At 46.5% G+C, this 15843-nt stretch overlaps 1 protein-coding gene and 1 long non-coding RNA gene across 2 annotated transcripts in view; one reads left to right on the forward strand and one right to left on the reverse strand.

Annotated features, from left to right (window-relative positions):
* The window catches only part of LOC306816845 (olfactory receptor 14A16-like), a gene marked incomplete at its 5' end in the record, with an annotated part of 104720 nt that extends 91140 nt beyond the window's left edge, over positions 1–13580 (forward strand). Inside the window, one exon of the mRNA XM_079333295.1 lies at positions 12712–13580. Coding sequence (XP_079189421.1) covers positions 12712–13502 — 791 coding nt within the window. The 3' untranslated portion in view covers positions 13503–13580. The remainder of the gene's footprint in view (positions 1–12711) is intronic.
* LOC306816846 overlaps positions 1–15843 on the reverse strand; it is a 271975-nt gene that overhangs the window by 162379 nt on the left and 93753 nt on the right. The gene's annotated exons all lie outside the window — the stretch shown is intronic.

Consider the following 15843-nt stretch of genomic DNA (forward strand, 5'->3'; position numbering starts at 1 on the left):
ATAGTCTCCATTGTTCCATCAGAGGCCCTGCAATGTCACTGTGGTCCCCTTGGTTCCACAGGGCCCCACAGTGTAACAGTGGACTCTTGGTTCCATGAGGTTCCTCAGTCACAATGGTCTCTTTGGGTCTGCAGTGTCACAATGGCCCCTTGGTTGCACACTCTGTCACATTGGCTCATGGGTCCATGAGATCACACAGCTTACCAAAGGACCCCTGGTTCCACAAAACCTTGCTGTGTCACAATGGACTTCCCGTTCCATGAGCTTTCATAGTATCAACAACAGTCTCCTTGTTTCTGCAGTGTCATCATGGAACCTCTGTTACATTTGGTTCTGTAGTATAACATTGTCACCTTGGTTCCATGAAGTTCCACAGTGTCACAATGGGCCTTTGGCTCCACGAGGCCTTGCTGTGTCAGAATGGCCCCTTGGTTCCAAGAGGTTTCTCATTGTCAAAAATTATGTCCTTAGATCCACAGTGTCACAAGGGACCGTTGGTTCCATGTTGCCCTAATGTGCCAAATGTGGATCTTGGTTCCATGGGGTTACACGGTGCCACAATGAAGCCCTTGTTCCATGAGTTTACACAGTGTCACAGTAGAGTCCACAGTTCTGTAAGGTCCTGCATTCACAAAATCTCTGAAATATCAGAATAGAACTCTTTAAAACTAATTTGGTGATAAAGAGGACATCATTTATTGAAGCCTCAGGCACAACATGGGAAAACCCCTAACCTTAGATAAACATGTGATTCTACAAGTGTGTTTACAATATGCAGTCAATGAATGTGTATTGCATTTTACCCGTTAGCAGAAACCCACCCCAAGTTCTCAGCTTCAGCCCTTGTTTTTTTGTATCACTGCACCTTTGAGGCAGATGTCTTCTTCTGTTCTTCCAAACATTCTTGCTGAGAAGCAGCCCCTGCATGCCTTGTAAGAGTTCTAAAAATTCACAGGCACAGTAAAACTGAATGAACCCTTTTGGTGTCAAGGCAAATGCTTTGTGTGGCCAGGCAGAGGCAGGCAGGACGCAGAGATGTCAACAAAGGAAGGGACCAGCGAGGTGGGGCAGCCGGGGGTTGACGACAGCCTGCAGAGACAGAGGCGCAGGGCATGGACACCATAGGACAGCCTGGGCTGCAGAGGGCACAGGGATGGGCAGCAGCTGAAAGGCCCTGCCAGAGCCAACTGCTGCAGCACTTGGGCCATGGCTGCTGGCCCTGGGCCTGAGGCCAGCAGGGGACAAGTGATCCTTGCTGTGCTGGGGCCTCATTGTCTCCTTGTCCCTGCTCAGCAGCCTGGCAGGGGCCACCCCATGGTCCTGCCCTTGGCATTGCACATGCTCAGAGCCCAGTGCCCCAGAAGGAGCCCTGAGCAATGAGGGAGGGACAGGATGTGCCTTGCCAGGCTGGGGCTCAGCCCTTGGTCCTTTGCATTCCTGAAACACATCCAGGTGTGCTCAGCATCAAAGGCACCTTTGCCTTGTTTATTCCCCCGTCATCACTACCTCCAGTGTTCTGCTCTCACTGCAACCTTGGTGTTGGAATTAAAAATGCAAGGAATTCTCAGAACATTGGGTCTGTAAACCAAAGCTTAGAATTAAACACAGTTCAATAGAGATAGGTTTCGGTTTAGAATATAAGATATAGCAACAAATGCTGCCAACTTAAAAATAAAACTTTTTCAGTTCACTCTATGGAGACGAGTCTTTCTTCATCAGACTATAGGCACTTTTTTACAAGAAGAATAAACAGTTTTCTCTTGGCTTTACTTTGCAGCAACAGCAGCCATCCAGGAATTTGCAATTGCGAAACTGTCCCGTCTTCACAGCCTTCCCTGTGCTTATTTGCCATGTTAAACTCATGGCGTATTTACTTATAAGAATGAACTGTTCAAAAGAAAAGGTTCTTTTCATCTCTCTTTCTCCCTGTTTATGCTCCATCCGCAGGAACAGAGATTGCCTTCTTCCCTTGGGGCAAGGTGTCTTAAACACAGTTGCTTTTGCTCACGATTTGAACACACACGTTTGTTGAACACCTCATGTCTTTCTCCATGGTTTATAAGAATTTTTAGTGTAGTACAGTCCATCCTCATAGCTTACAAAAGGATTTTTGGCCTAAATTCACAGTGTCTCCTCATTTTCCTTCCATCTAAATCCTGACTCTTGCTTCACTAACCTTGGTGTCTTCTTTCTCTTTTTTTTTACTCTCACTCAAAGAAAAGTTGAAAGTTTGCTAGTTTTTTCTGAGTATGGAAAGAGTTCAGATCTCACACAGAAAATGCAGAGGCTGCTGCCAGGCCATGCTGGTGCTGTGCCAAGATCTCAAGAAACTCAGGCCACACTGGGATAGGCTGGCCCAGGCCAGAAACAGCAGCGGCTGCTCTGGGAAGTGTGAGGAGGGGACAATGAGGATTGCAATCAGCCTCCCTGGGCCCCAGCTACAGCACCCACTGCCAATGGTCACCTGTCCTCCCTGTAGGGACATGCCTGCTCCCCAGACAGGGGGCCCAGCCCTTCCCCCTGCCAGGATAACATGCCTGCAGTGAAGCCAGGCCTGGGCCCTGTTACCTGCACTCCTGCCAGAAGAAAAAAAAGCCTTCCTGTGTTTTGCTCACTTCAAAATGTAAATTCGCAAAGGCAGACCAAATAGTCCAATTGGTTTCCCAGGCTGTCAACAACCAAACCAACCTCCAATTTATCCTGTCAACTCACAGAGGAAGTCCTCAAAAAGAAAACTTCCGTGGATGCTCTCTTCTAAGTGCTAATTAAAGCAAAAGCAGCACACTCAACTAGTAAAGTTTCTAAATTCTGCCCTCTTGAACCCCAAATCTTCTGAAGTTTGTGTATGATGTCCCCTGTGGACTGTCTTAAACACTTCGCTAATTGTTACATCCCTTCCTCAGATTCAGGATCTAAAGTCGTATAGCAACGCATTGCCTCTCACAAATGATCTGCAAGTTCAGGAGGGGCTTCAGCGGGACTTTGTTTCACAGCATTCAGAGCAGACCAATTTATGGTTTTAAGCACTGCTTTTTCTGTTCCTTTTATTATAAACTCTTGATAATTTTCTAATTTTTCCTTTTCCTCTGGGTAATTTGGATTCCAATGTGGATCCTGGAGAGGGAAAAATTCCTTTACATTCTCTTCTTTTATTATCTGGAATGTATCTGCTAGATCTCTCTCTCTTTTCAAAATTAGCTGCTTTTCTGTTTCTATTAAAGCATCCAACAGTAACTGAATGTCAGCCCAATCAGATCTGTGTTGTCTAATTATAAATCTTAATCACTTAGCAGTGCCTATGGGATCATTTTGGTAATTCTTAGCTGCTCTTTCCCATGCCTCCAGATCAATAGTAGAAAAGGGTACTTTAACTAGCACTTTGCCTTCCTACAGGGAAGGACACTACAGGGTCCTACTGCCTCCTGTAAAGGTGCTTATATTCTTTCTTTTGCTTTTTCTTTTCTGGTCCGAGATGCTATGGGACCATTTGGGGAAAAATCATCTTCACTGCTTTCACTATTTTCACTATCACTGTTAAGCAATGGGGGATATAATTTAGAGGTAAGTGAGGGAGGAGATGGCTCAGCTCATTTCTTCCTTGAGGGAGCTGGAGTAGGGGTAGGAGTAAATGACCCTGTTGAATCTTCCTTTTCCTCTGACTTTTAAGGGGTGACCTATACAGGTCAATTAGTTCCTGTTCTTGTGCCTCTGTTTGATAAACCTTACCAGAATGAACACAGTATTGGGTTTATTGAGCACGCACTGCAACATCTCTTTGGTTTTCCTCTATTTGCTTTACTGTAATTTTCAAGGGCCAATACCAAGGGATCAGAGGGGGGGGCTCAGATGCTGCAATCTCTCTGCCACTCAGGATGATTCCTGAGAGAGAAAAACATATCTGCTTATGTCACCCCCTCCCATTTCTATTTTCTCCTTAAGAATAGAATCAGCTGGAAGAGAATCTCATTGTCTAAAGTTCCAGCCAGTGGCCATCTGAGACCTTCTCCCAGATTAAAGGGGCCACCATTGTGTGCAAAATTTGATCAAACTTCTCTTATTTTCAGTGCCCCCATACCCTACTATGGCTTTCCAGTGTGTCAAAACATAGCCTAAAGGACTAGCCTTAGAAATCTCCTTGCTTTGACTAGTACCCATTACCTCCTTCTCCGTGTGTTATGTAATTCCACTCAAATCTCCCTCCACACAGCCTCACAGTCCTTTCCCAATTTTCTCCTCACACACATGCCCAAGTTGCAGGTATTGAATGTGATTTTCCACACACAAACTTTAGGTCTTACGCTCAAAATCGGCTTGGCTAGGATGACTCGATCTACACTGAGGGCATAGCCTTTGCCATCTCTCAGAGGAACAATACCAACGTTTTTAACAAGTCCTACAGTGTAATAGTAACCATGTGTAGTGCCAACTTCTAGAAGCCCCAAAAGCCTTGTAACACTCGCAAAAACAAGCTATTGCACTTCGTCTGTCTTGAATGTCCAGACCCTCTATTGTAGGCTATTCCCAGTCCAAAGATACCAATCTCTCTGCTGAAGTTCTGTATATTCCTTCCAGATGAACCTGATTGTTTACTCTTTCTACCCAATAGTTCACTGGATTTACAAATTCCCAAGGATCCATTTCAAACCACTGAGGGAGGACGATCCCTTCTGTTCTTCTAGCCATGATTTAAAATGTGCTCAAACAACCACACTATAACTCTGAGAATCAACAAATATGACCCCCTTATATTTTAAATTCCCAAGGGTCATGGACAGAGCACTGCAGGATGGAAATTCCTTTAATTGGTCCTGCAAAGCTTACACCATCATTTCACCCTCTCCCAGTCTTCCTCAAAAATGTCCCAGTCCTCAGGGACTAAATGATCTATTCCACATGCTACATTTACTACCTCACATTTAGTGTGTGCTGTCTCCCAGTTATAATACCATGACAGCTGTGGTACACACTTGGGGCGCACAGGCCTCCACCTGTAAGATGTACAATATCACCTATTCTCACACTTCTTACACCAGAGAAGAATCCAAGCTGAATGTCATTCCCGTTCCCAGTGGAAGATTGTCAGACCACACACAAAACAAGGAATCACTCCTGTTCTCCCCACCTCAATGGATTTCTAAGCCCTCTCTCAGCTGGGGGTAGTTCCCAGTCAAAAGTCAAATGCGAACTAGTTTGGCTCAAGCATACTTCTCCCAAAAATACCCTATCTATTCTACCATCCTCTCATCTTACAGTGGTCCAGTCCCCCTCTGTATTCACAAACTCTCCTGGCTCAAGCTGAAACCATCTAGAAAGAGCCTGCCTAGACGGCCGGACTCCTTCAGCTTGGGCTCGAGCTTCAACAGCCGCTTCTATCCACAAACTACAACAGCACAGCCAACAACACAGCCCGAGTAACAACACAGGCAACACAGAGCAAATTTACCAGTTTGCTGCAATTATAACTTTTGTCACAAGATGGCAATCTTACTCTAAAATACACAATGACCAGCGGTGGCAGGGGACCGGTTAAACCCAAACACCAAGTGCTACAGGGAATGCCGTCCCCGACAAACAGGAATTCCCCACACACAACCCAAATCCAAAAGTCAAAATCACTGTGGGAAAAGGGTATCTCTCTATTAAGGGACAAAGTATTCACTTGTTTTCAACACAGCACAGCATGATGCAAATTTAAATGGTCACTTCAGTTGCTTTGCCCTTCTCTGGCTGTTTCTGTCACCTGAAAACAAAAATGTAAATCCGGGCTATGCTCTCATGTCATCCAAAGCTATGTCTCAGCAATCACACACACAGTCACTCACACAGTCAGGACACAGTCAAGATAACAATAGCAGCAATAAAAATATCAGCAATAAACAAGGATTTTTCCAGGTCACCCCCGGAACTGCTAGCGGGATCCATGACACAAGAAACTCTTTTGCCTGCCACTATGTTGGCATAGAAACACATAATCATGGGACAATTATATGCAGGTGCTTGTATTGAAGAGCTCTGGGAATCAGGGGTACAAACCCAAATCTGACTCCAACGTGGATTTGAGATGGACATGTTTTTATACCCTTTTCATTATATAACTATATGTTAATTATTAAACCCATATTGTTCTATTGTATACATTGATCTTATCCAAGCATGTATTCTTGTATTTTTCATCAAGACCCCCAAAACATCCTTTCTCATGAATCATTGTTTCTCATTATTCTTATTACAATTAAACAATAATTATATTCAATTGCCAAACCATCATTACATAGAACAATCGTGTTATTTATCATATGATGATTTCACAGGTGCAGGCAAAGCTCAACATTCGTTCCTAGGGCCTAGTTCCCTTTCCCAACCCTACCAGACCCAACCTTTCTTTCCACCCCCTGAATCTATTGTATACAGTTCCCATGTTTTAGAAACATTTAACCCTACGCTGTCAGCTACACACCCCTGATGCTTGAAAGTGAAGCTGCACAGGCTTGTGCAGATTCGCAGAATATCTTCTGCCACTTACTAGCTGCCTTTAAACCACTCATACGCCTTACAGACTAACACAATAATTTTAAACATACCATTTTTTCTGTACACCAGCAACAGGTCTTGCTGGTCCCCGTGATGAGCAGGCAGGGAGGCGAGGTCCCTCCAGGAAGGTCCCAGAGACGTCCACAGCCCGGGCTGCTTCTGCAGCCAAAAAGAGTTCCTCCTGGCTGGCTCACCAATTGATGTCAAAACAAGGACTCTCCAACTACTTGATTTTAGAAAGTGGTATGTTTATTACAATGCTGGGCACACCTGAGAGAAATGTCCCACAAGGATGTGCAAAATACCCAGGCTCTTGCCTTCTTTTATACACAGAAGTCTTATATATTAATACAATTCCATATATGCCTATATATATGCATTGCCTAACCCCGCCCAGCCCCATTTCGTATTAAAATTTGCTCAAAGTTCTTTTAGACTTGTGCACTTCCTTCCTTCAAATAGGTTGGTGGGTGTTTGAAATGGGTAAGTGGTCTTCTAATGATGAAGTCAGTGAGTCTTTCTTGCCTTGAACTTTTCATCTTTGTCTAGTCGTTAGGTTCTTATGCCCTCTGGCCATAGTTCAAACTCCCAACCTGGTTTCAGAGCCCAGGTGCAATTATAGTTACTTTAATTAACAATATCCCATCCACCCATCTTGGCAGAACAAAGCCAAGCAAGAGATTTATTGCCTTAACTCTACTGGCTCAGCCACTTTCTACATTGCTTCTACTACAATCACTATATGTATAGCTTCTATCCCTCAGCTAAACTCTTAACCCTTTGATTTTTGCTTCACAGCCTGGAGTGGAGGAAGCTCAGATTTGCACAAGGCTACTCTGAGTCCCAGGGGATGGATGAGAGAAATTGTGAGGTAGGGGTAGGGAGGGAGTCTGATTGATTGTAAGCCATAAAGGGTCTTGATTTTCATATATGTTCAGACTGCGTGAGGAGGCTTCTGGGGAGGAATATCAGTTGGAGACTACTGATATCAATTTATAAATAGGAAAAGAATATATGGGAAAAAAAAGACATTCTCTCTTTTGGTTTTGGAATGAAATGTGTTTTGAATGGGGTGAAAGATTAGACAAGAACTACCTTATGCTCAGGTTTCTGGGAGAAGCTCTGTTTCAGGTGACTTCCACCCCAAATTGCTCTTGCTCCCAAGTTCTTTAGAATAGCTGATAAGATTTGTTATAAAATGAATTATTTACTGAATGGACTCAAGATGAACAGACAAGAGACTTTAAACAGACCACTTACTGCACAGGATAAACAAAAGAAATACAGGTAGATACACAATGCATTATAAAGTCACCTATATTAAAGGTAGTGAAAAAATAACAGAGATGAGGAGTCAATGTAACTTGCCACCCAATTGATGAGGGAGTACACACGGAGCCCTTTCACTCAGTTTCCAGAAAAGCAACCACGATGATGCATACAGGCTTGGGGGAGAAGCCCTGCCCATTTGCAGGGACTATGCAGAAGGCTTCTGCTTTGTGAAAGTTTTGTGCAAGTTTTCTAGTTTGTAAAGTGAAATGTGTGTCACTCAAAAATTCAAGGCTTATCTCCCTTCAGCTACTCTCAAGGCAAGATGTTCATGGTCAGCTGGGAATTCCACCTCACTGGTACCAGAGAGAACACAGGACAGGACAGATGTTGTGCCTGGGTTATCTCAGCAATTCCTGAGAGGGGGAAGATGCCCTGAGTTATGGCCCCAGTTGATGGACAGAAAAGATGAGCTCCGCTGTGCCATAGGGGAAGTCCTGCTGCAGGAACCTCATGGAACCAAGGATGCATTGTGACATTGTGATGCCTCCTAGAACCAAGGAGACCATGGTGACACCAATGAACCCCTTAGAACCAAGGGTCCATTGTGACATTTTGGAACTACAGAGAACATTGTTGAGTACAGAACCTCATGAACCAAAAATCCATTGTGACAGATCAAGGCCTCATGGAACCAAAAAGAGCATCAATTGTGACAGACTGGAACCTCATGGAACCAAGGGGTCTTTGTGACTCTGCAAGGCCTCAATGAACCAAAGAGGTCAAAGTTGTCAAACATTCCTTGCAGGGTTCTGCCTTGGGGAAAGGAGAACCTGCTTGGTGGCACCTTGGGCTTAGCACACACCTGAGGAGTGTGTCTGTTTGCTGTGGGGAAACTTAGGAGTTTTCGGTTGCTTCAAAAGAACCAGGAAAACACCGGTTTGCCTGAGCACAGCCAGTTTTCCAAGCAAATCAGCTCCCAGGTGAGTGAGGACAGACAGGATGGGGTTGGGGAAAATGTGGAGCAAGGTTGTCCACATGGGGTCAGACCTCAAGGTACAGCTTCTCTGACCAGGCCAGACGTCCTGATGAGAGACTCTTGATCAATATCAATCACTGAATGCTGAAATCACCTCTGCTCTAAAGAAAAGAATAATAAAATATACTCTTTAAAGTAATAATAAATATTTCTAAGAAGCTCTTTGAAATATTTTTCCATACCTGGAGTTGAAAACCGTTGGAATGGACTGCACTGGACCATAGGGAAATCAAGGCCATGCCATGATTTGTCAGGACTTGCTTGAACCCAGTGAGCCCCTGTGTGCATTTGGTGCTGCCAAGGAGCTCCAAACAATATATTGGAAATACCAGCTGTCTCTCTGCCGTGCTGTGCTTGTGAGTAGCTGCCTCTGTGCCAGGAGACCAGCCCAGCTCAGAAGCACAGACACAGTACAAGGACTTCAATGAAACACTGGGGGGTTGGGCTAAGTCCCTGAACATCAGTCCCTGAGAGGGAGTTGAAGAAACCTCTCAAGAATTCAGTCAGATTCAAACCCCAAAGTTTCTCCTACTTTTAGTGAGTCCCACTGATAAACATTAAGGAGAAGGTTTCCCAAGGGGGAATTTGAGGAGAAATTGATGGCAATCATGTGAGGTAGGAAAAAAATAGGGTAAAGGAAGAAAAGAAACCTCTCAGGAATTCAAAGTCAGATACTATTATGAACTTCAAGGCCTTGTGACACCAAAGGGTCGTTGTGGAACTGCAGCGCCTCGTGGAACTAATGAGACCATTGTGCCACTGCGGGACCTCATGGAATCCTGGAGACCATTCTGAGACTTTGACGCCTCATTGAATCAAGAGGCTTGGCAGGGTGTCATGGAAGCAAGGAGACCATTCTGGCACTCTGAGTCCTCATGAACTCATGGGGCCATTGAGATATCCCAGGGCCTCATAGAACCACTGTGACACTGCAAGGTCTCATGGACACAAGGGGCCATTGCGACACTATGGGCCCCCATGGAAGCAACGGGCCAGTGTGACACAGCCAGGTCTTGTGGAACCAAGGGGCTATGGTGATCCTGCAGAGCCCAATAGGAGCAAGGAACCATTGTGACACGGCAGGACCTTATGGAATCATGGACACCATTGTGACACTCTGAGACCTCATGGAAGCAAAGAGCCATTGTGTCATTTCACAGTCCCAGGGAACCAGGGAAACCATTTTGACACTTCAAGGCCTCATGGAAACAAGGGGCCATTGTGCCACTGCAGAATCCAAGGAGAACACTGTGATATTGCTGGGCCTCATGGAAACAAAGATCTATTCTAATACTGTGGGGCCTCATGGAACCAAGGGGTAATTGTAAAGCTTCAGGGCTCCAAGGATCTAAAAACATGGAATAGACCTTGTTGGCTTGGCCTCCTGGGGTCAAAACTGTTCCAGCTGACCTTGGCATGTTAGCAATTGCTTCTCATCTGCCCCGGAAATTATGGAGTTCTGTGCTTTCCTTCCTGTGGGAAAGAACTCTCTTTCTCCTCTATGTGCCAGAATTGAGATACCTCAAAATTTGATTATGGATTGTTCCCATATGAAACCTGCCAGGATAGACATCTCTGTCTGGCCATGGTCTCATAGGGGACACCTTGCATCTGCCTTTAAAAAACTGGGGGGTAGTGCTTCTCTTCCCATGGAAAGAAATATCTTTCATGTCCAAACATACATGGCTATATGAGAATCTACCTCTAAAATACTTTGTATCCAAGGACAGCTCCAAGAAAAAACCTGCCAGGAATGTCTAGGTTCCCTCGGCTTCCTGAGGGCCAGCTCTCATCTGCCTTTGAAATACTGGGGCTCTTGGTACTTTTCTTCTTATGGAGAGGAACTGTCTTTCTTTTCCAGATGCCCGTGGACAAAACTGGGATTATGCCCCCCAAATTCTGTCTATCCAAGGATTGCTCCCAGACAAATGCTGCCAAGACAAACAGGTCTCTCTGGCCTTGGCCTCCCTGGGGCTGCCTCTAATCAGCCTTTGAAACACTATGGGTCTGCCCTTTCCTTCCTGTGGAGAAGAATTTTGATTGTGGGTCCAGGCACCTACAGCTGAAATAGAATTCTACCTCCAAAATATATCCAAGAGTTGCTTTCAGACAAAAGTGCCAATGGCAGAGAGGTCTGGCTTACCTTTGTCTCCAATCTGCCTTCAAAACCCTGGCATTCTCTGGTTTCCTTCCTGAAGAGAAGCACTGTCCTTCTTGTCCAGGTGGCCAAGGTATCAAGTCCTTGACCACTAGATAGGGTCAAAAGAGGTTTGTACTCAGTTAAGTAGAAACTGAGGAGAGCAGAGGAGAGCCCTGGGAGGGATAGAGGGGTGGTTTCAGGGATAGTGAATCCTATGTGGATCCTTTCCACATAGTGGAAAACAGCCAGAGAAAAAAAGAATTAATGCAAAGGGCAGCTGCGATGGTCCAAACTGGACAGAAGGAGAAAGGAATTTCTCTCTCCAAGAAGGGCTCTGGTGCAACACATCTTCCAGAAGGAGTCTGGAGCAGCCTAAGGAATTGTGTGCCCAGGCAGAGGCAGGAAAAACTCAGAGCTGTCAGCAAAGGAAGGGACCAGCCAGGTGGGGCAGCTGGGGGATGATGACAGCCTGCAGAGACAGAGGCGCAGGGCATGGACACCATAGGACAGCCTGGGCTGCAGAGGGTACAGGGATGGGCAGCAGCTGAAAGGCCCTGCCAGAGCCAACTGCTACAGCACTTGGGCCATGGCTGCTGGCCCTGAGCCTGAGGCCAGCAGGGGACAAGTGAGCCTTGCTGTGCTGGGGCCTCATTGCCTACCTGCCAGAGACAGCTCTTATCATGCCTGGCAGCTCCCCATGGACGGTTTGGAGAAGTTGGAGGTGAAAGGAGCCACCCCCAGCAGGGCAGATTCCTCCTGCTGTGGAGATGATGCTGCATGGCCAGGGTTGCTCTCAGCTTTCTCCTCAAGGGAAGGGAAAGGGGCTGTCCGGTGTGTCTGTTTCACTGAGACTCCTTCACTGTCCCACTGGGGATCAGTAGATCTTCCTCACATCTCCCTCACAAAGTGCCTCCTCACTCTCCTGTGCCTACAGGCAGCAGCAGCAGCACCTTGGCTTGCAGCATCTCAGTCTGTCTGAGCTGTCCTTAAGGCCCTGCCAGCAGGCAGATGCCCCTAGGCAGAGCCCAGTGCTAGGAGGGGTGTGCAGGGCAGACCTGAGCCCCCAGGGCTGGGCTTGTCTCTGGGAGCACGGGCAGAGACAAACATTGAATAGAGAGAAACAGCTTCCAGTAGGCACAACTCCAGGCAGAAGAGAGCCAGACCAACCTTGAATACCCTCCCTCTCTATCTGCACAGTGAAAAAGGAGGATTTAGAGAGATTGACATTGAAACTGGAGCCTCACAAAGTCCACTTTATTTTTATGGAAAATGTATGTGTATGAACCCTGTAAAAGAAGGAGGTGTAATAAGCAAAGGGCATCTCTTTTGAACCATCAGGTCTGACTGCACTGGGGCACAGGGTGCCGTGTTTTCCCTCTGGGTTCTCCAATATTGTTGCTCAGAGAAATGCTGAAGATGAGGCAGTAACTCAGCAGCAAAACATTCATTCAAAAAGTTTAGCAATAATCTTACGCTAGAAAACAGTAATTTTGAAATGATTCCATAGAAAATAGCATAAGATTGTCTCAAATAAGTTGGATCCAACTTGTCAATATCTTCTTTCAACAGTCCATGTTGTCCAGTGAAGAAATGTCCAACAGCAGCTTTATCAGCCACTTCCTCCTGCTGCCATTGGCACACACGCGGCAGCTGCAGCTCCTGCACTTCTGCCTCTTCCTGGGCATCTCCCTGGCTGCCTTCCTGGCCAACGGCCTCATTATCAGCGCCGTAGCCTGCGGCCACCATCTGCACACCCCCATGTTCTTCTTCCTGCTCACCCTGGCCCTCATTGACCTGGGCTGCATCTGCACCATTGTCTCCAAAGCCATGCACAATTCCCTCTGGAACACCAGGAACATCTCCTATGCAGGATGCGCTACACAGCTCTTTTTGTTTCTCTTCTTCATTGGTGCAGAGTATTTCCTCCTGACCATCATGAGCTACGACCGTTACGTGTCCATCTGCAAACCCCTACACTATGGGACCCTCCTGGGCAGCAGAGTTTGTGCCCACATGGCAGCAGCTGCCTGGACCAGTGGCTTTCTCAATGCTCTGCTGCACACGGCCAATACATTTTCCCTGCCCCTGTGCCAGGGCAATGCCCTGGGCCAGTTCTTCTGTGAAATCTCACAGATTGTCAAGCTCTCTTGTGACAAATTGTACCTCAAGGAACTTGGGCTCATTGCTGTTAGTGCCTTTTTAGGACTCAGTTGTTTTGTGTTCATGGTTTTCTCCTATGTGCAGATCTTCAGAACCATGCGGAGGATCCCCTCTGAGCAAGGACGGCACAAAGCCTTTTCCACCTGCCTCCCTCACCTGGCCGTGCTCTCTCTGTTTATCAGCACTATCATGTTTGCTCACGTGAAACCCCCCTCCATCTCCTCCCTATCCCTGGATCTGTCACTGTCAGTTCTGTATTCCGTGGTGCCTCCAGCCCTGAACCCCCTTATCTACAGCCTGAGGAACCAGGAGCTCAAGGATGGCCTGAGCAAAATTATCATGAATGCTTTTCAGAAGCAATAAACTCTCATTCTCCTGTATAACTATTACGGTATTACTCATTAATGACTACTCTGTGTCCTGTGTTTTTTCTGCTGGCACAGGTATCACACTGTCCTGGTTTGGGACAAAATTAGGGGGAAAACTCTCCCAAAGAAGCCCCCCAGAAAACAAACCCCACAGAACTCCTCTCCCTACCGGGTTCGGGAAAGAACTTCCTTAGAGGGAAAAGTGGAAAAAAATTGTTTATGTTAGCAAACACTCAAAAAGAAACACTCCCCAACACCAAGGAAAAAACAACCACGGATGGCAAAGGAATCTGTCACCCATCTGAGTAGGTGTAAATTTCAGAGGGGCTCTGATGTCGGGGAGGGCAGGAACGTGAATGTCTTTTCACGACTGAGTCCGCGATCTTCTTGATATTTTCAGATCGGGTGATGTTTCCTAGCTAATAAGGGAAGAAAAATGCAAAAAGCCAGCATAAAAGCCAAGTGAAACCAGAGAGTAAAGGGGGGAGGGGGGGCAGGGAAGCAGCTGAGCGAGCAGCGAGCAGCTACAAGCAGCCAAGCAGCCAAAGCAAGGGGGTGAGGAAGGGGGTGGGGGGGGAGAAACCAGCAGGGAGGAGCACAGAAGCCCCCAGCCAGCCGCTGCGGCCGATGGGGGAGGGTGCAGGCGAGACACTAGCCAAAACAAGCCTACATGATTTGGGGATAACATCAACCCAGGACACACACTTTTCAAAATTTCTTCACAAGAAATCCTTATCTTTATCACTTTTCATTTGGTATTTGTGTTCCTAGTGTGAAGCACAGACTATATAATCCAGGAGTTGTACTACATAGATGCTTACACTAAATAAAGAACTCTCTATTGCAGTGTTTGCCTGACATCCTTCCTCCTTGGATTCTCTGGAGCTACAGGGTTGCTGCCTCTGGGCAGAGCTGGGGTGAAAAGGGAACCCCAGTGCTCCTCACTGCCAGAGAGCTCTAGGGCTTCTGCTCCATGGGTACTTCTGGGACAGGGCTGCACTCTGTAACAGCATTTCCATCATGCAAGGGCAACTCCCAAGTGCAGGGCCTGAAAGCTTCAATCTCCCTCCCAATTTGCTCTCAAGGGTGTTCCCAACACAGCACCCTGGAGAAGAGAACAGCAGTGACAGACAAAGTGTGGCAGTGTTCAGGGTGGGTCTGTCCCAGCAGTGTCCTTGCAAACCCAGTGCCACTTCCAGTAGTGGCTACTCATCCCAGGGCACAGAGGTTGTTCTTCCCTGCTTGGAGGGACATCAAGTCACTCGGTCAGGAGTCTGTGATTGCAGTGCAGGGACATTCCACAGCCCTGAACATCCTGTGTGAGTGTGAGGGAACATAAAACCAGCGAGCAGAAACACCTTCAGCTGTTTCTGGAATTTCCAGAGAGGTAAGTCCCCTGGGAACCCCTGCATGCAGGGCTGGGAAGAGCTCCTGTGCCCAGAGCTCCCTGTGTCCATCTCTCTGGCTGTGAGGCACCTTGGGCAGGGACAGGGCAGGGTGACACCTGCAGGGCTGAGGTTCCTGCCAGGCTGTGGCAGTGACAGCAGATCCCAGGGAGTCACTGGTGTGGGTTTTCCTTTTGCCTTGTCGTCTCTGAGAACTTTGTGCAATCTGTGCCTCCAATGCTCTCCTCCAAGGAGTCCAGGAGGAGCCTGTGTTGGTGATAGACCTCAGTGACACTGACACTGAAACTGCATGAAAAACAGAAACTCCCCAATAGCATCTTTTCAGTGTTAGACAATTTAGGCATTACTTTCTTCTGGCCAGGATGTTACTGTGCCCAGCATGTGCAATAGAAATCATTCCATCCACACATGCCCGGCTTGTGCAGTGAAAGTCATTCTATCACACATGTTTTTTTACTAGGCTTTTCACATATTTATGCAGACAGAACCTAAATAAATTCAAGTTCATTGAAGAAATTAATTGATCTAAATTGCAAAGTTCTTAGTATTCAATCTCCTATTGCTTATTGATTCCTTTGCCTTTGATGTGAATTAGGCCCTCATTCTTTGATTGTTTTACCAATCTTTTCCCAGACCAGGTGTCTCCAACCACACTGGGGGTGAAGTTCCTTAATTCTTGTTTACCTCTTATGTATCTTCTGCATCTTACTCCCAATCTGTAGATGTTGAACTCATCAGCCTTTACCTAACCATGGTGAACAGAGTCTTTTGAAGAGAAACTTCAATTCTTCCCCTTGGGCAAAGGCAAACAAACCCTGGAGTGAAACTACATGAAAAAAATTCAAATTTGTATCATGTGCAACAAATCCATTAACTATCCATGTCTTGGCTCCATGTGGCCACACAGTGCAACATCAGTCCCTGGGCTCC

The sequence above is a fragment of the Erithacus rubecula genome (assembly GCF_903797595.1).
Source record: "Erithacus rubecula genome assembly, contig: scaffold_90_arrow_ctg1, whole genome shotgun sequence".
Classification (NCBI taxonomy): Eukaryota; Metazoa; Chordata; class Aves; order Passeriformes; family Muscicapidae; genus Erithacus; species Erithacus rubecula.